Genomic DNA, 19307 nt, shown 5'->3' on the forward strand with positions numbered 1-19307 from the left:
TCAATTATTTCTAAGAAAAAGAAATCCAGAACACTACTAATCCTATAACCAAAAGTGAGAGAAATGGTTTAACAGTTGCCCTTTGAGATTCCCATGGCACATAATGGTGTGACCTGGATTGTACTGAGAAAAACAACTGAGTGCATCATTCTTAACCTCCAACCATCTGCCATCACTTAATTAGGCCAGGGGCTGGGAGACAGTAAGGTGATTTTAACCCTTTAGTTTTTGCTATCTGACTTAATTCTGTTACTAGGGAAAACCAAGGCAGAGATGGGTTAATATCAACCACTGACAGATGTATGTTTTTTGTGTGTCTGAGCAGTTCTTATGTTGCAAAAGTACTGTGAAAAAGGAAGAAAATAGTTAATCCTTTTGTTTTACAGGTCCCTTTATGGGTTATATGGAATGGAAACTTTTGGCATAGACATACAGAAAGCATGGCATTTTTTTTCACTTCAGCTCTCAATATAAGATGAATCACTCTGATGGAGCAAAGCAAATATCAATACATTGTTATATACATACATTTATCGAAATGTAGAACAAAAAAATTGAAGTTGGGTTCCAAGATACTCATGGTAATGTATAACAAATACCTCCAACTGGTGATTTTTGCAAATAGTTTTTCTCCCTAGTTTAATCTTGCCCTTGATTAGCCAAGCTTTTGAAAGTAATAGGTACAAAACTTTTTTGCCTTGACCTTTTGAGCACTATGATAGCAATATAATGATCAGGTGTGATATTTGTACATGCTATAAAGACCACTTCGAACCCTAATGCTAAATACTCAAGGCAGTTTAAATAGTAAGTATAAATTGAATGTCAACAAATCATCATTAGAAGAGAACATCCCTTATGTTTGACAGGATTTAACCTGGTCAAAAAGTCAAGAGGTACAATCTGGGTTTGAGTTTGGGCTCAAATGCTAAGAAATGTCGTACTTCCACAGAAAATGTACCAGACAAACAGTTAATTGGTCATAAGTTCCCACACGTTGTGAACATAATTCTGTCTGTTTGCTTTGCAATAACATGGGACACAAGTCATAATAAATGATTGTAATTCTCTGTTTGCTTGGGAAAAACAGTTTGTTTTAACCCCACTTAGATCATGGCTAAACGCAAACAAAATTGCAGTAGTACTGTTCTCCTTTTTACTCAAGGCACAGTATACAGTAATTCTAGAATCCTGTCCTTTTATAACTTATTTGTTAGTGTGTTGTACACATCCTCTTGGACTAGAATTTTACCACAGATAAGCTATGAAAACACTTGCTATGGCAGGGGGAAAAAGCCTGTGGACCACCGCCTTTCGGGATGCCACCACTTGTTACTTTGATTTGGTGTGTCACCTAAGGTTGAGAAGTTTGCAACTAAATTGTTGAACTGTGAAAGCAAGCTTTGTTAATACCTTTCAGAATTAGCCATGTAGCAAGCTCTAGTGGTGGTCCACAGCTGGACATTTTCATTACCTTTTTTTGGTTAAAAACTAAAATGATGAAAATAATTACATTTTAGAGTGTCAGTTCAGATTACCCTGATAATTTTCCATGCTGAGTGATATTATGCTTCAGCTAGGAAACAAGTGCTTAGAAGATTTGAGAACGGTATTAATTCACCTGTGATTGTTACAGACAGTAATTCTCAAGGATATTTGATTTGAAGATAAACTTGATGGTTAAGGACCTTGTGGACCTTATGTCTCAACACAAATGGCAAAAAATACCATTTACTTTCCAATTGTAGTAAGACACATTTCATTTAAATTTTGTAGATCAAACTTACTACATATATTCTCAGCAAACCATCTTACTATTAGAAGCCTGAGGACTGGGTGCCAACCTCCTGGTAGCACCATTTTAGCCTGGCAGTGAGTTCTGCTAGGGTCACTCTCCTGCAAATGGGATATTTTCCAGACTACTTATTTGCCACTTTTCCAGAAATTGGATATTTTTGTGTATTAATTTAAAAGGCACAAACAATTTTTTTGCTATCTGCAACTTTTTTTCAACATTTTGGAAGAATTGGCTTTGTGTCCAACTCTTTTTTCTAAATGTTTGAAAAGTGCAAACTGGTTTTCCCTTAATTGTTTTTAAAAGTTTTGTATAATTTTAATCATGTTAATATTTAAGAATTAATTGCTATGCTCTGTGGTTGTCTGATTGAAAAAAAAACTTTTATCTTTCTCAGTAGAAACATTTACACTACGGTTGTGATTGCTACTTCACTTAATCATCTAACAGATCATGGTTTGGTGTGCGCTTCTATATTCCAATGGTTTGCGTATAGGTACAAGTAGAGCGCAAAAATTGCAAACAATGTATAGTAAACAAATTGCCAGTCGGTACTTATGTTGTAAAAGTCATTTCATTCTTCGCATAATGCAACAGTTGATATTCTCATTACACTTCCAGCATAATTACAACACATTATATTGCGCTATAAATTTTAACTCTTAGTTGTTATCATAAGGAATTATTAATCTGGGTAGATTGCAAAAAATAAATGCAAATATGAACAAACCCTTAAATACATTTCTTTGACACTGAGGTCAGTGCTGGCCATGATTACGCCCTTGATGCAGCTATTGCATCAATTAACTTTTTTGGAATACCAAACCTTCAGAATACTGATCCCCCCCCCCCCCCCCCCTTTTTTTTTTTGGAATACCAAGCTTTCAGAAAATAGAGCTGAAGATGATCGCAAACCACCTTAGCTGCTGACATTAAGTGTGGGGCAAAAGATGAAAATAGACTGGTATTCTGTGGTGAAAAATGAAATGAAAGAATCTAATGAGATACTACTAAACTTAATGTCTTAACTGTACTCTAAAGCGCCTTGTGAAACCATTTCTCACAAGTAACAATAGCATATCACCATGATCAAGCCTTGCTCCTTTAACATTAGAGCAAATGTGATTATGGGGTCTGTAGCACAGTATTCAGTACACATTCACTGTTGCTGCAACATCTCAGATGGTGCTAGTGATCTATACACAGTGTTGGTGGGCTGAGCAAGTCACCAAATTTAATTTGTGTGAAGAATGTAAGCAGGCAAGTTGCTCTGTTGAACTAGAAATAGTCCTTATCATATAATTGTTCAGTTTCTTTTTCTTGGATTGTTAGATTTTATTTGGTATTTAGATTGCTGTGTGTTATTTGCTGTCAAAGTAAGTGATGAAGTATTTTCATCCCATCCATTTTCGTTGTTTTTTTCCCCCTTTTAAAACCAGAATAGGTCAGGTGCACAAGCTGTTAGAAGTCATAGTGACATCAATAAATATCAGCTCACACAGGGCTTTGTAATAACTAAATTGAAAAAACTAATTTGTGTGTTCAATGAGGAGAGTGAGAAGAAAATTCTAATTGACGTTGGCATTGTTTGGCATGATGAAGACTAAACTTCCAAAAATTAGTAAATGGATTCTATAATTTCTAGAGAACAGTGCAAGGTTAACTCAGTGCCTTATCTTTGTATTTATCAAAAAAAAAAAAAAAAAAAAAGATGGCTATGAGAGTAAACGAATTTGTAAGAAAAAAAATGATGACGTCCAAAAAGAAACCAAGGTATTTAGATAGAAGGCATGCCCAGTGACAGAAATGGCAGCAATCATTATTTAATGGACTACTGAGATATTATAGGTTTTGTCTCTCACAACTGAAGAAAAGCTCCTTATTCAGGTTAATCTTTTTCATTGTCTTCTTCCAGGTAGCTATCATGTACCATGATGCCAGTATTGGTAATGCTGTCAACTTGGTCATTGTCAGGATGTTACTGTTGAAAAAGGACGAGGTAAGGCTGAGGTAGGAGAACTGATTATATGGGATCTAGATCCCCTCTTCCCACCAACTAAATATATCTATTTGTAGAATTTATTAAAATGAAGATGGTGGGCATATTATATTGATTATTTAAGGTCATCAGTTTTTTTCTTCTTCTATAAACAAGATGCAGACTGGCTATACAGATAAACAGTGGTATATTCACTTTTATCTTTGTTTGAAGCATGATAGGTTGTTTTCATTTACAACATGTTTAGACCAGGAAGCAGTATGCCTAATGCATTACATCTTACATTGAATTGAGTGATAATGTGTTATAAATGTCTCAACCCTGCCCTAATGTTACCATGATAAATCAATTTATATGGTACAGTCTGTATTGGACTGGTTAAACATCCCCAGGTACCTTTTTGATATCAAATCATTTAACATAAATTGTGTCTTACAGGAGGGCTTAAAGATCAACAATCATGCAGACAATTCTTTGAAAAGTTTCTGTAAATGGCAGAATTCAATGAACCCTAAGGATGATTCCCATCCAAACCACCATGATGTTGCTGTTCTGCTTACACGGTAAGATGAATTTTGTGTGAACAAGCTGTATTTAAGCGCTATCAATATACCCAGGAATGCTCACAATTAATTTATGCCTCCAACAGTATTTTTTAATCAAAAAGACAGACATCCTTATTCACCATTCTGTATATAATATTGGGGATCAAAATACCAGCCAGAATTATCTGAATATAAAAATTCCATAATATTGTTTGGAGAAAAACATACTGATAAATAGTAAAGAAGAACTGTCATAGTTAATACACCTTAAGATCTTTTGCTCCCTCTTAAGATACACAGAAAACTTAATGTCAATTCATTGAATGAATGAATCCATTATTACACACGTAACTTTTTGATAAACTTTTAGGTACAATATCTGTTCTCGCCTGAATGAGCCGTGTAGTACCTTGGGTTTGGCAGAGGTAACTGGTTTATGTCAGCCGCACCGAAGTTGCAACATCAATGAGGACACGGGCCTAGCCTTGGCGTATACAGTTGCACACGAACTTGGGCACAAGTAAGTAGTGTTCAGAACATGAATGTTACATCAGTGCATAAGGCTTTCTAAACTAACTGTCAAGATCAAAGAAGTTGGTGTAATTAGCTGCAGGAAAGAAAGATGTTTGCTGAAATAATGCGACAATAGTAAACATTACAAGTATACTCAATTAATGAGTCAATGAAAGGCCTGTTTTTGAAAAAAATTAAATTCAGGTTCCAATTAGTCATCTTGAGAAACTTCTCAAATTCTGTTTAGATATCTGTTTTGTAGATCTCTTAATACCTGCTTGGCTTTTGCCAAAAAAAAATTGATTAAAATAGTCTTTATTTTCCTACCAACATCATTACTTCTGGTCTCAAATCTGGATAATATGTTCCTCTTATTGATGCTCCCCTTACATGGTTTCTGTTTAACACAGCGTATAAGATTACACAAGAGCGTCTAGTCCTGGTTATATGATACTGAAGACAGAGATGATTAGACATGCTCCTGCAAGACTACTGATGTGGGACAAGATGGAATTCTTGTCAAGTTGGGCTGTGTCACTTGAAACATGATGACAAGAGAGGTGTAATTGGGTCTTGAATTCTAGTCTTTTGTTCCCCCACTTGTTTCTTGTGAAGCAAGCTTTTGATGATCTGCTGGCAAATTTCACACGCTAAGAGGATGTATTGAAAAGAATATTAACACCTAATCCAGGAAAGAACTCATCAAGATAGCAAGCCCTGAGGAACTGAGTGTTTGACCTCTGGGTGGGGGAGAACCACTTTGTCTTTGCACAATTTTGCGAAAGCCAAGTGTGGGTACTCTGTGCCTTTAGTTTGGAATGTGACAGGCTTCCCCCTGCCCCTAATTGGTTTGTTAAATGGTTACCAGAAGTATAACTGGCATTTTTATTGTTTCTTTCTTTTTCATCTTTTGAAGTTTGTAGGTGTCTGTTTTGGTCTTTGGTGTTATGCTTTTAGTTTTTCTGTTCTTAAAAACGACTACAATTTCTGGAGAAATTGTAATTTTGTCAATAAATGCTTTTCATGCATGTTCTCTTCTGTTTATAATAGTGCTGCTTTTTTATCAGTTCTTTAAGAGGTTTATATTGCCATGGTGGAATAGCTAAAAATGTCCTTCTTTCCCATTAGCACAGTACGGAGCATCATTTTCAAGCGGTATTTTGGAAAAATTATGCAAAATTGCTTCCTTCCTCTGGAAGTGGTGGAATTCCTTACAAAAATATACATTTGGGCCAGAAGCCCCCTGCCGTATTGATTTGATTCAAATGCACATTTAAATTGTAAGTAGATTACAACGATAAGCTTTTATTTAGTTACACGTGCTTTTCTCCATTTATAGGAAAAAGACATTGTAGGGCGAAATCCATATATATTCCATGTTAAAAGCATTAAGTCATAAATTTTGGACATGGTGTTGGTTAAGAAAAAGTAGTCAAAATGTTTCAACAATTTAAAAACGTTTTTACCCATGCCTTTTTTGGCTCTTCTTTCTATTTAGAATTTGCCATCTTGCCAAAATGAAATTACTTCAGCTGGTAGAAATCTGTTAAATATTAAAAAATTTGTTTCAATATTGAACACAATGCAGTAATAATGAAATGAATACTTGCAGTCTCAAATGCTGAAAGCTGGAATTATAAAAATGCAAGACACTTGCCCTTGTAGTTTAAGTAAAATTCATGTAAGATTGAGCCCAGCTCCGTCAATATTTTTGCAGAAACAATATTATACCTGGGCTCCATTTAGCTCACTCTTGTACAGCATCACTGACATTTGTTTTGGCATTATTTCATGTGTTGCCATGTCATAATTGTGCATTTTTCACCAAACTGATTTTGAAAATTGCAGATTCTCAAAATAAACAAGTATTCAAATTTGGCTGGATATTATTTTCTTTTTTATTTAAAAAATGAAAGAAAAATAAGAAAGAAAAGAACAGTGTATATCCATTGGCAATGATATTGATATTTTTCCAGTTTTGGCATGAAGCATGACACTGAGAAGAATGGTTGTGAGGCAGTACCTGGAGCACATCAACATGTAATGGCACCTCAGCTTACAGCAGACAACAAGCCCTTGATATGGTCTAATTGTAGTAGGACTTCTATCACAAGATTTCTAGAGTGAGTTAAATCAACAGGTGTAATGTACTTTTATTTGAAGACACTGAAACTTAGTACTGTGTGGAAGATTGTCAGACAAGACAAAGTTCTGTGTGCTCTCCAATTAAAGATTTTTTAAAAGATGAGGGCAGTGGGTTTTGTATCTAATTTTGAAAGCCATGTGGCATTATATCATTGAAATTTTTACAAGAGTTTATGCAATGAAAAATTTAAAGTTTTACTAAATAGGTATGTAATCAACTATTAAATTTCAGTCGTAACTGGGGTTACTGTTTGGAGGATGAGCCTGCAGATCACAAATTTGCACAAACAAACTTGCCACCAGGTGTCATGTACGATGCTGATCACCAGTGTCGTCTGCAATATGGGCCAGAGGCTTCACACTGTAAGGGCATTGAGGTAATCTTGTGCACTTTGCCTTTGCAGCATTTATGTATAACAAATTCAGTGATATGTAAAGAATTCTTAGGCCATGTTTTACGTGAGAATCTCTGGAGTAGCCTCCTACAACTGCAGAGTTTGTTTTAAATGAATTTGAAGTTTTAATCACATTTCTTTTTTTTTTTCAAAGAACAGAGTATATAAATTGGTTTTAGTATATATGTGAAAGCATACTCTTCATCCAGTTCAAAGTGACTGGTTGAATAAAAACTAAAGTTGCATTCACAACAGACAATTCGTGAATTACCGGTCCGCGGATCAAATATAGTGTACCCCACTTAAAAGCAATGCCCAGAATCACCTAATGATCTCCCTACATCCCTACATCCCTACAGGACCTTAGCAATTCACAGCTGAGATTCAATGCGTTTCATTACTAGGTCCCTACACACCTGGCATGTGGTAGGCAGGGAGACCACCAAGGGATTATGCAGCATGGCTTTTAAGTGGGATAGGCCATATATGATCCATGGACCAGTTAGTCCATGGATCATATATGAAAGTCTTATTAACCTGATCATTTTCTTGAAATTTCCCATATTAGCCAAAAATTAGCTAGGTAGTTTGAAATTCGCTACTCATTTCCCAGTGTTAAATTTTACCCTTGATTTTTTTTTTTTTTTTAGAATGTTTGTTCCATATTGTGGTGTCGTATTGACAATCGTTGCTTGACACGTCTTGAGACAGCAGCAGAAGGAACGCGGTGTAAGGAGAACATTACAGGGTACCTGGCAGAATCCGATTCTGAAATGGTGCGTCCATAATGATTACAGTAGCTGTAGTGACAGTTTAATGAAAATTAATTATATGATTACAGTTTTTATCCTATCCTAAGAAAATTTATAACAGTTTGGTGCAAGCCATTGTAAGACACAAATTGTAGAGCTGTGACTCAGTGGCTTGTAATGTTCAAGTTAATTAATAATCTTTTTTACTTTATAATCTTAAATTTAAAGAATGGAAAAAAATCAGGAGCTATGTCTTGCTTGTGAATTGATATATTTATTGTCTTCTGTACTTTGTTTTAGTGGTGTTTCAATGGAGAGTGTACAGTGATGGGAGAGCGGCCAGAGGCTATAGATGGCAACTGGGGCATGTGGTCTGGCTGGACTGGGTGTAGTAGGAGCTGTGGAGCAGGAGTCAAGTATTCTGAAAGACACTGTGATAACCCACCGTAAGTGTAGCTTACAGGGAAGCAGTGATAATGACAATATACTTCTTATATGGAGCATTGCGCCTTACATAATAATTAATATGTTAAAAACACTGACTGTAAAACAAACCATAACATGACTAAAATATTTAACCATCATTTGAAATAATCCAGGCTGTGTCTTTCAAAATCAGTTTAAGAAACAATATAGGTACATCTGTTTTGCAGAATTTTCATATCGGAGAATTTATCATAAACACTCCTAGGTTTGTAAATTACCTTTATTTTGCAAACTTATTTCTAAATTCTCAGTTTCCAAATGAATGCTTCCCTTGTGAAGTATTTCAGCCTTGTTTGATAAGATTTAGCCAATATTTGAAAATGACCTAAGCATTTGGTCCTTTTAAATAGTATCTGATTGCAAATCCAAAATTGAGTGCTTGTAAATATTCAATGATACTGTAAATAATCACTCATGGATAAATAAGCAAGGTGATAAACAACTTATCAACAAATTACTTAAGCAAGCCAACAATCTGTTGCTTTAAGTGAAGCAGTTAAAAACAGTAATTTCACCACAAATGTGATCAGATGGATTTTTAAGATCCATAGCTTTTTTTCTGTTAAGATCTCTTTCATCACCTTAGGAGGGAAAACAACATATTTTGGAAAGCATTTTAGGTGAACCTGAATGTAATTGTTATTGAGGGGAAAATGGAGCTGTTTCTTTTGTTTTCCGACTGGCTTGTTGCAGACTGGAGGAGGGAGTGCTGATGTGAATGTCTTACTTGGTCATGGTTGCCAGCTAGTCTGGTATGGTTGGTGTGTCACATATGGTTATTTGTCACAACCAATGTGACACATACTTAGTCTTTTGGCTGCTGCTTAAGATGGTAGAAACATTGACAAACATGTTTGTTACGACCACATCCAGAGTGTTTAGAGAAGCATTGTCAGAGACAGTAAATCATGTTTGTAATGACTTTGTGAAAAAATGCATTGGAAATCAGTCAAATATCAGTTTTTCTAAAAAGGGTGGAAGATAATCATATTGCCAACAGCTGCACGCCTGTTTACGACAGCTCACTCTAATCTTTCACTAGGGGCTTTGGCACAGCTGTATCAAAAAGTCTTTATCTGTCCCATCAGTCTGACCTGAAACTTTGCAACAAGGACTTTGTCTTGCATCAGGCGACTAAACAACCTAAAATCAAGGTTAAAATTGTTTTTTACTTGATATTGAATTTCAGAATGCTCACATATCTTCATGCATCTGCTAGTACTTTTAAAAGAATGTACAGTTCAGCCTAAGAACAGAAGTTCAGGGATATTTTTATGTAAAACAATATGATTCTTTAAGATTTAAAAATATATGAAATATCTTATAAATTAATAATAAAAGCAAGAAATTTGAAAATGGCACAATATTTTTCTTAAAATTTATACATTTATTTCAATGTTAAGGACAAACTTTTCCTTGTAAATAAATAAAAGATATAATTTTATTATTAGTCCGTCCAATGGAGGAAAATATTGCCTTGGTGAGAGGAAAAGATACAGAATATGCAATACTAAAGTGAGTAATTCTCTCTCTCTCTCTTTCTCTCTCTCTCTCTCTCTCTCTCTCTCTCTCTCTCTCTCTCTCTCTCTCTCTCTCTCTCAAAAATATTTGGTTTCAGTGCACTTCGAATTCATTATAAGAGGTTATAGTGCATTTCATATTTGAACTTAACCAGCCTCTCTCAGTCAGGGTTGAAGTCAAGTTAGCCCCATTACCTTACTTGGTACACTATCTATCATAGTAATGTATAAACAGTCTTTGTTTTTTGTCCTTGATTTTAATGCTTCAATCATTCTGAAGAAAGAAATATGTGAATAGCCCTTTGTGATATATGGTTGTGTCATTTGGTGCAGATACAGCAAGAAAAATGCCTTCTTGATTTGAATTTTTTAGTTGATATTTTTAACAAATTTTGAAATATAGTTTGAAATTGACCTGTTGTTTGATCATTTTATTAGAATGCATTTTAAGGTTTACATAGCTATAAACCAATCCATATTTATTTTTAGTATATAAATATAACTGACTGACCTTTTTTCAGTCGTGCCCAGAAGGAGAACCAGATTTCTTAGAAAGTCAATGTGCAGAGTTCAACTACATTCCTTACAAAAATGGTTTATATGAATGGGAGCCAGTTCCTTCACCATGTAAGGTTTTTTCTCTTTTTGACATTGATAATATATAGTTTAAGATGATTACAATTATGTTTTGAATACTTTTATCTTTCATTTGCTTTAAAACACCATCACAAATTAAAGATGATATTTTTGGTAATTTGCCAAATATTTTGTATATGATTTAAGGTAATATACCAGTTTTATGGCTGTAATACTTTTTTTATTAATTTAAACCTGTATGAAAATTCAATTCATTTAAACTAGTGAACCCGTGCCAGCTCCATTGTAAACCAGTTAACAAGTTCTTCTCTGTGATGTTGAGGGACATTGTAAAAGATGGGACTCCATGCAAGCTTGGGACTAGAAACATGTGCATTAGTGGAAGATGTAGGGTAAGTGTGCAAGGATTTTCCAGGAAAAATAGACAGGCCTGTTTCCAGTGTATATCAGTTAACAGACTGAAATTGGTTGTAAAAAGATATACATGCCCAAGTTGACCTAAAACATGTATGTTATGTTAGTATTATTGAAATTGAGCTAGTTGAAAATTTGACTTTTGTTTCATTTTATCGTTGCTTCTGAAGCACTTTTTAATAGGAAATTGTGTGGTAACCATTTATTTCTAGCATATTGGTTGTGACTGGGTAATAGACTCTGAAGCTAAAGAAGACCGCTGTGGGGTGTGTCATGGTGATGGAAGGGCATGTACCACAGTCAAAAAAGAATTTAAAGATGTACAAGGTTTAGGTAAGCACTCGCTTCCATTATCTGCAGCTGTGGGCCCCGTTTTCATGAAGCTTTAATGAAGACTAAAAATGTTAACTTTCATGTGCAAATTTTACCCTATTGTCCATAAAGAGGTCTTGTCAAAATTTTTTAGATGTGAGACAATATCTGTGTAATTTTATCATCTGTTTATATTCTAGATATTTTTGCTTGTTTATATACCAACTACATTGTCTATTTATCAGGCTATGTGGAAGCCACGGTTATCCCAGAAGGAGCCAGGAACATTCGAGTTGAGGAGGTGGCCGAGGCCAATAACTATCTTGCTATAAAGGACAAGAAAGGGGACTATCTTCTCAATGGCCACTGGTATATTCAGTGGAGTGGGGACTACAAGGTGGCAGGCACCACACTGAGGTATGACAGAGTTGGCAACAAGGAGAGCTTCAGTGCTGCTGGACCTATCAAAGAACCATTGCATATTATGGTAGGTAAATTTGAGTTGTGATATCAAGACAATTAAATTGTGCTGTTCCTGTTATTCACTGATGTTGTTATGTTACTGTCAAGCTTTCCCTCCTTTTTATGTAAGTCAAAATGCTGACTTATCAGGTAAGTTGCAGTGCTTCAAAAAAAAAAAAAAAAAACAATAGCTAGTTTTCTTCTGTTTCATCAACATTTGTTACATATTTCAAGCAGTTGATGTCACAGTGCTCTGCTTACTACACAGACCTGAATAGAATATCTAAAAATGTTTTTATTAATTGATAAAAAGCTAGTATATAATTTATGTAAGTTAAAAGCATTTTCTGTGTTGTAACATCTTCATTGAAATAAAAACATACTGCAGCTTGTTTTATCATACCTCTACTTTTGTTCTTTTAGCTTTTGTTCCAGTCTATCAACCCAGGCGTTGTGTTTGAGTACACAGTACCCAATGAAAATGCCACAGAGAGGGAGCCAGTGTTCCTATGGGAGTTCACTGATTGGACACACTGCACTGCTTCCTGTGGTGGAGGTAACTTATGAGTATATGTTCAAAAACAGTTCCAACACTATTTGTAATTAAATTATGTAATGGAGGAAATACCCCAATTTATCTAAAACAGCTGTAAGTATGAATGGGGCATTTTAGGACATACATTGCACCAGTAAGTTGCTTTCCTTTCCCTTAAAATGTATACCATTATATTTTATTCAATTGCTGCTTTTTAGGATTCCAGCGGCGTGTTGTTGTGTGTACAGAGGTGGAGGCAGGTGTGGTGGATGATGAGTACTGTAATATGACATCCAGACCTGAAGACAAACAGAAAAGCTGTAATGAACACTTGTGTCCAGCAAGGTAATTATTGAAATAATGGTAATATATGATAATGATATTTTTTAGAGTCTAAGGTAAGGACGTGGGACACAGTAGCTGCCTTTGTGAGCTTAAATGGCTGTTTAAAACAGGTCTGAAACGGGTGACAAATGACAAATGACAAAAATTTCAAGATGCAAAGGTTCCTTGTAGTGATCTCAACACGATCTGTTTGTCTGGTCATGTCAGTTAGGCATTTTTTGGTGAAATAATCAATATGATTTAAATTCTGTTTAATCGCATAACTAGGGAGGGGAGTGTACCAGGGATCCTGGTAGTTCAAATATAGAAAACATGTTGTCACAAAAAGAATATTTTAGCACTTAACTGTGTATGGGCATTTAGCATTAAGTTTATTTGATGGCATAAAAAAATTGTTTTCTTATCAACTCAAAATTGTCATCATCAGATGGTGGGCAGGACCCTGGGGACACTGTTCTGTCACATGCGGTGACAATGGCATGCATCGTCGTACAGTGATCTGTGTGCGTAGTCTGGGCCAGGACCAGCAGATAGCTCTGGAGGATCAGGACTGTGAGGACCAGGTGAAACCAGAGGAAACTGGGCCCTGTCATCACAAAGATTCATGTCCAGTAAAGGTGGAATGGCAGGTTGGACCTTGGTCAGCGGTAGGTCAGATAAATTGGCAAGCTGTACTTTAAAATATGTTCATGTAATATCAAATGTTATCAATACATGAAACTAAGGTGAAAATACATTAACAGTTGTTAGATGAGATTGAACATATTTAAGTCAGTTTGGTTTTTACTTAAATTTTTCACTTTCTTTGATTTTGAAAGAAAGGAGGGAATGTTGATTTTTTGTTCTTTTTTTACCAATCAGTGTACCAGAAAATGTGGCCTAGGCATCCAGTTCCGCCAAGTAGAATGTATGAGTGGTCACAAGTGTAATCATCTCCCAAGACCAAAGACACAACAGGTAATGCAACGGGTAGCCTCAAATAATATTGATTTGAAGTGATATATATATATATATATATATTGATTGATTAATTTGGAAACATTTCTCCTTTATTTACAGTGTGTATGACTCCTTATGAACACATCTCAATTGACTGTATCAAACATAAAGAAGTGCTCTTGACATTTGAAATGAAATCCTTTATTTTAGATTAACTCATTTTGTTCCAGGTGTGCAGCAATATACCTTGCCCCACTGACATCAGCAATGTAGTGCCAGAACTGGAAAACATTGGAGATTCTTCACAAAAAGACAACTCCAGTCTTAAGACAAATCTGGTGGATTCTGTCCAAAGTCGCAACAATGACAGCAACACAGACCAGACCATTGTTACTTCATCACCAACAACAGTAGCTTCATTTTCAACAACTGCAAAGACTGATGATTTGAACAATAAGCAACAAAGTGGCATCAATCCATCTGACAAAGATTACAAAGTGCTGTCTCCATTTTCTTCAAATAGCAAAGCTGATCTGGATGATGGAGCTGTAGATACTCCCAGTAACCAGGAACTTACAGAAAAACAGCACCCAATAAATCAAAGACATAGACATCATCATGGTCACAGAAATAGAACACATAGTTCAAAAAATATTAGAAACAATGCAGGAGATAAAGAAGATGAAGAAATCAGTCTTGGAAGTGAAGATGGAAGAAATGAAGTTTTAGTAACGGCAACACAGATGCAGTTATACAAGTGGAGGCCATTGGAATGGTCAGCTGTAAGTTTCTCCCAAAGGACTTATTCAGATGAGCTAATTTTGTCTTTTTGTTATTGGAAATATATAAAATATTGACCAATCAACCAAGATGTGAGATCTGGTACATAGAAATAGTGAGATAAGAATTTTGAAATATGTTGTAGTATCTGCAGTAAGCACTATCACTTCAATGAACATCTTTTATCGATTTATTATTCAAGGAAATGGTTTAATTTATGTGCTGTAAATCTTATTGTTTTGACAAGTTTATGGTAATGAACTGTATGATAATTTTATAGATTCAGGCTTTATGAATCATGATGAAAAGCTCTTTACAGGCTCATCAAAATATCTTTACAACCAATGTATTTCAAAGATCTATATATGTGTTTTCTTTACAGTGTAGTAAAGAATGTGGTGGTGGTGTCAGGACACGCCCCATGAAATGTGTGAACCAAGTGACTAAAACAGTTTCGTGGGACACTATGTGCCATGATGGAGACAAGCCATCAGAAGTGGAGGCCTGTAATGATGAACCCTGTCTAGAGTGGGAGGTCTCTGACTGGGGAGAGGTGGGTACAAAATAGAATGCCGACAGCTGTATCTTTACTGTATCTTCTCTAAGAATAACCACCCCTAACAAATAGTCTCTTGAATTTATGCAATGCTTCGATATCTTATTTTTCTTTTGGATTTTAGTGCTCTGTAAGCTGTGGACCTGGAGTCCAAGCAAGAAGTGTGCGGTGTCCAGAGAAACATAGGTGTGACCACTCTATTAAGCCAGCAATACATCAGCACTGTAATCAAAAGTCCTGTCTGCTGTGGGTGACAGGACCATGGAGCTCTGTAAGTTGTCACTTTTGTGAAGGAAACTCTATGATTAAAACTACTTTTAAACAGGTAGATTATTATGGAAAATATATATATATATATATATATATATATATATATATATATATATATTTTTTTTTTTTTTTTTTTTTTTTTTTTGGTGACTAGATAATTGTGATATTATTTTCATTGCTGTGGGGGGTAATTTCTTATTTGACAGAGTAAGATTTGAGTAATCCATTGTGTGTAAATGCACTACTGGTTACTTGGTGTGTTTTCAGTGTTCAAAGTCCTGTGGCACAGGAGAGCAGATTCGGCATGTAAAGTGTATAAACACATCATCAGATGAGCCAGTAGATGGGTGTGACTCCAGCATAAAACCTGTAGATAAGCAACAGTGCAATACCGATGGTTGCAGTGATGAAAATGCAGGTAAGTATTTAATAAGTAATGTAAGTTTGTAATGACTTTTATTTTATCCCTAGTCACTCAGCCTTGGTGGCAGTAAGTTGAGTCTAAGTGCTACTCCCAGATGCCAGTAATGTAGTCAGTGTGACCGGCCAAGTCTGGAAACCCCTGTTTCCTCCATGTCCTCATTCAGTGATTTCATTAAAATTGATTGAAATTGGTTTTAGCACTTCCATGAAAGTCATGAAATTGCATTTTGCTTCAACAATTCTGTATTTTTTGTAGCCTTTGAAGAAGGGGACTGCAGAATAGACAAGATGAGGTCAACAACATGTGAAGTTCTGAAGGGCAAAGGTTTGTGTGATCAGCGCTTTGTTGCCAGACACTGCTGTGTGACTTGTAAGGATGACAAAACGGATGACACATGATGTCACAAACAGGAGAGACTTTTGCCATTGAGTATTTTCTCATGTTCTTGTTGAGATGACTTATAAAACAAACTCATCATCATTATCATCTTCTCCATTGTCATCATACTGTATCAAGTAGTCTGTCATGGGATCAGCTGGCCAAAACTGCTTGCATGATAGGACATCAGTGGGCACTGTCAGAGAGGTGGCTGGACACCTGGCATCTAGGCCTGCTATTAGCTCTTCCACAAGTGCAAAAAGTGGCAGAGTTCAATAGCTGCAAGAGCCCAGGGAATGGGGTACATAGATCCATACGTGTTGTGCTGTTGAAATATTTCAATGCTGTGATATTAATAGAAGTTTGGCAGCTTGTTTGCTGAAATAGCTGTAGACAAGATAAACATTCTGAAAGAGCAGCAATGGTGGATGGGAAAAGGCTGAGCCATAATATGTTGAGGTCAAATATGTATGATTTATCCATTTTGATTGACAAAAAATGACTGATATTTGTGCTAATTACGCAACTTACCATGTAAGCATCTCAATTTAATTTCTGATATCAGTTGCATAAGGACACCAAGAAAAGTATTGTTCAGATAACTTGTTTTTTTTTTGACAGATATTTTTCATTTGCAGTATAAAGATAAAAAGAATTATTCCATGGATCAATGTTCAGTATTCAATCAATCTTTTATCATGTATTAAATGTGTTGAAAGACAATTGAAATGAGACTGGTTGACAGGTTCATGTTTTTAGCTGTTGTGCACCAGATTTCAGCAAGGATAAGGATTATCCATCTGCTCAGATCAGAATTTGGTAAATTTTAATAAGAATTTTTTATGAAGGAATATGAGTAAAAAAGTGTAACTTGTTAAGTAGTGAAGTATTTCTTGATCATGTGAAACCTGATATATTCTCTCATCAACATCAAAATGTTTTGTTTTTTCATTTAGCCATTTTTCTATTAAAATCCTGAATTTATAATTGTCAAATCATGTCCTTCTTTGTGGATTTTGTGTGCCATATTAAACAGCACTGCCAAGACAATTGGCCCGCATTTTATAAACAAGGTAATGCTATACTTTAGAATTACATTTATAGGAATTGTCAATTGAATTACAATTACAATGAGCGAAAGAGATTGGTCTAGATGCCATGCTTACACTATGGAAGCTGTCTGGATATTATCCTCATAGCTGGCAATATATTTTCACAAAAAATAAAAAGAAAAAAATGCAGAAAGCTTGCAACTTGAATTTAAGTCAATATAGTGGTAGTTTTATTCATGTACCAAGTATCTAAAATAAGCTAATGCTTGGAGGCCAGTCTGCATATCAAAAATTATCATTTTTGCCTGAGTTTGTGAAAATGACATCAATTGCAATTAAAAATGCAAAATTATGTTAGTGATGTATTGTTTCACAAAAGACACATTTGTGCTGAATTATAATTATTTATTTGTTTGTTAAGAAAATGCAAAAAAACTGAGAAGTTTGAGATAGTTTGGTTTTCCCAAAGTGTTGAGTAAAAAGAGTCTGTTGGAGTAGACTGTAAACATCTGTGATAGGAAGAGTATTATGACAGTTACACAAAACTGCTTTGAGCTGAAAGCAAAATTCAATTCTCTACTAACTTTCTGTTAAGAGGATATGCCATGTCACTGATTCACTTTTTAGTCATTTTCTGGTGGTCAACACATATGATATGTGCTAATCTCTTGAAATTGAAATAATATCAAAGCTTGTGACATTTTATAAAGAGTAGGAGAAGACAGCAGCTGGGCTTCATATTTACATAGCAGTGCTCCAGCTCACAAGCAGGCTTCAGGCAGGCAGGGGGTATGCTAGATTTAAATGTATGGTCTGCTACACAGACAATCACATGTGTAAAGAGGTTCCTATGTGCCTTCTTCCAAATGTGTAATTAAGGGCCTTTTTTTATTTTAAACTGAAGGTGGATATATCATTCTGAGCCATACATTGATCAGTGAAAAACAATTTTAGCCATCAATGCCCACAAATTGGGTACAGCAGCCTTCAGACTTTTTTGTGAGCATTGAGTTAATGTATACTCTTCCCTTCAGAATTTTAATGGAAAATCCCTGATATTTTAGTGCACAATGCCAAAGATTATTACTGCAACTCATTCTGCTGCTGAAAGCATATTAACATTAAGGCTTGGAATTTTAGTTAAATTGTAGAATTCAGTTATGTGTTAGACTTCACAGAATAAGATTGTTTGGCAAGTGAAGTTCAACTCAGTAGATGTGTTAGCAGAAGTCTAGTTTTGTTACTGCATATCTTCAGTTATGCCAAATGTACAAACTTTGTATATAACATCTGTTATATAACAGAACTTTTAGGATTCTGTGTAGTTAATGATATGCCCATTAAGCTTATATAGAAAATGTTCAACAATTTTCTGTTCAAACATTTAACTGCCAAAATGCTATTTTAGCTTTGATTTTTAAAGGAATATTACATTTAATGGGCATTTTACATTACCATATCAAAACTTAGAATCTGATTAAACAATAGATTTATTTCTGAATGTTCAGAAGCTATATTATGTTATGTAAAACTTGTATTGTTATTGAGAATTATTAAATTACTTTTGTACAACAGTACGTAAGGTGCTTTTCACTTCCCCTTACCACAGTCCCTTTTGGTGTAATAAGCAGCTTATACATTTAAAAAAATTAAAATGATTTTCCCTGATTCAGCAAATTTTCAATGTTCCTTTTAATACATCATCGATGTTACATTTCCAGAGATCAACTACTAATTGGGAGATCCCCACATTTATTTCTCTGGCTGAGAAGAGAAATTGAAATAATTTAAGATACATTTATTAGAGACTTTTAGAACAATTAAACTGATTTTAACTTCAACAAATTTTAAAATTAGTGTTAAATCTTTAATCAACTGAAAACATTCTTTAAAACTAGATTACAGTTCTTTTTAATGAGTAAGTATGATTTTTGAGATTCAAGTTTGTTATTTATAATATTGTTTTATCAAATTTTGACATAACTTGATTAAATATTCGAATCACTATGAAATTTTGTTGCACACTCAAAATGCTGTTCAAGGTAGGGGGTTAATTTTGCCTGTACATTACTCAGAAACCTCACGGTTCAAAT

The 19307-nt window shown here is 35.0% G+C and overlaps 1 protein-coding gene across 2 annotated transcripts in view; it reads left to right on the top strand.

Moving 5' to 3' along the window:
• LOC106170919 (A disintegrin and metalloproteinase with thrombospondin motifs 12) overlaps positions 1 to 18791 on the top strand; it is a 47873-nt gene extending 29082 nt beyond the window's left edge. For both annotated transcript variants that reach the window (XM_013550976.2, XM_087012302.1), the window contains exons 5-25: positions 3711 to 3794; positions 4233 to 4357; positions 4710 to 4859; positions 6829 to 6975; positions 7230 to 7374; positions 8043 to 8168; positions 8445 to 8590; positions 10082 to 10145; positions 10672 to 10777; positions 11012 to 11139; positions 11374 to 11494; positions 11719 to 11960; positions 12359 to 12491; positions 12689 to 12815; positions 13243 to 13462; positions 13677 to 13772; positions 13985 to 14536; positions 14917 to 15087; positions 15215 to 15361; positions 15628 to 15778; positions 16040 to 18791. In XM_013550976.2, the coding sequence (XP_013406430.2) occupies positions 3711 to 3794; positions 4233 to 4357; positions 4710 to 4859; positions 6829 to 6975; positions 7230 to 7374; positions 8043 to 8168; positions 8445 to 8590; positions 10082 to 10145; positions 10672 to 10777; positions 11012 to 11139; positions 11374 to 11494; positions 11719 to 11960; positions 12359 to 12491; positions 12689 to 12815; positions 13243 to 13462; positions 13677 to 13772; positions 13985 to 14536; positions 14917 to 15087; positions 15215 to 15361; positions 15628 to 15778; positions 16040 to 16182 (3324 nt within the window). In that variant the 3' untranslated portion in view covers positions 16183 to 18791. The remainder of the gene's footprint in view (positions 1 to 3710; positions 3795 to 4232; positions 4358 to 4709; positions 4860 to 6828; positions 6976 to 7229; positions 7375 to 8042; positions 8169 to 8444; positions 8591 to 10081; positions 10146 to 10671; positions 10778 to 11011; positions 11140 to 11373; positions 11495 to 11718; positions 11961 to 12358; positions 12492 to 12688; positions 12816 to 13242; positions 13463 to 13676; positions 13773 to 13984; positions 14537 to 14916; positions 15088 to 15214; positions 15362 to 15627; positions 15779 to 16039) is intronic.
• Positions 18792 to 19307: the final 516 nt, after the last annotated feature.

The sequence above is a fragment of the Lingula anatina genome, chromosome 1 (genome assembly GCF_051362555.1).
Source record: "Lingula anatina isolate TDL-2025a chromosome 1, LinAna3.0, whole genome shotgun sequence".
Classification (NCBI taxonomy): Eukaryota; Metazoa; Brachiopoda; class Lingulata; order Lingulida; family Lingulidae; genus Lingula; species Lingula anatina.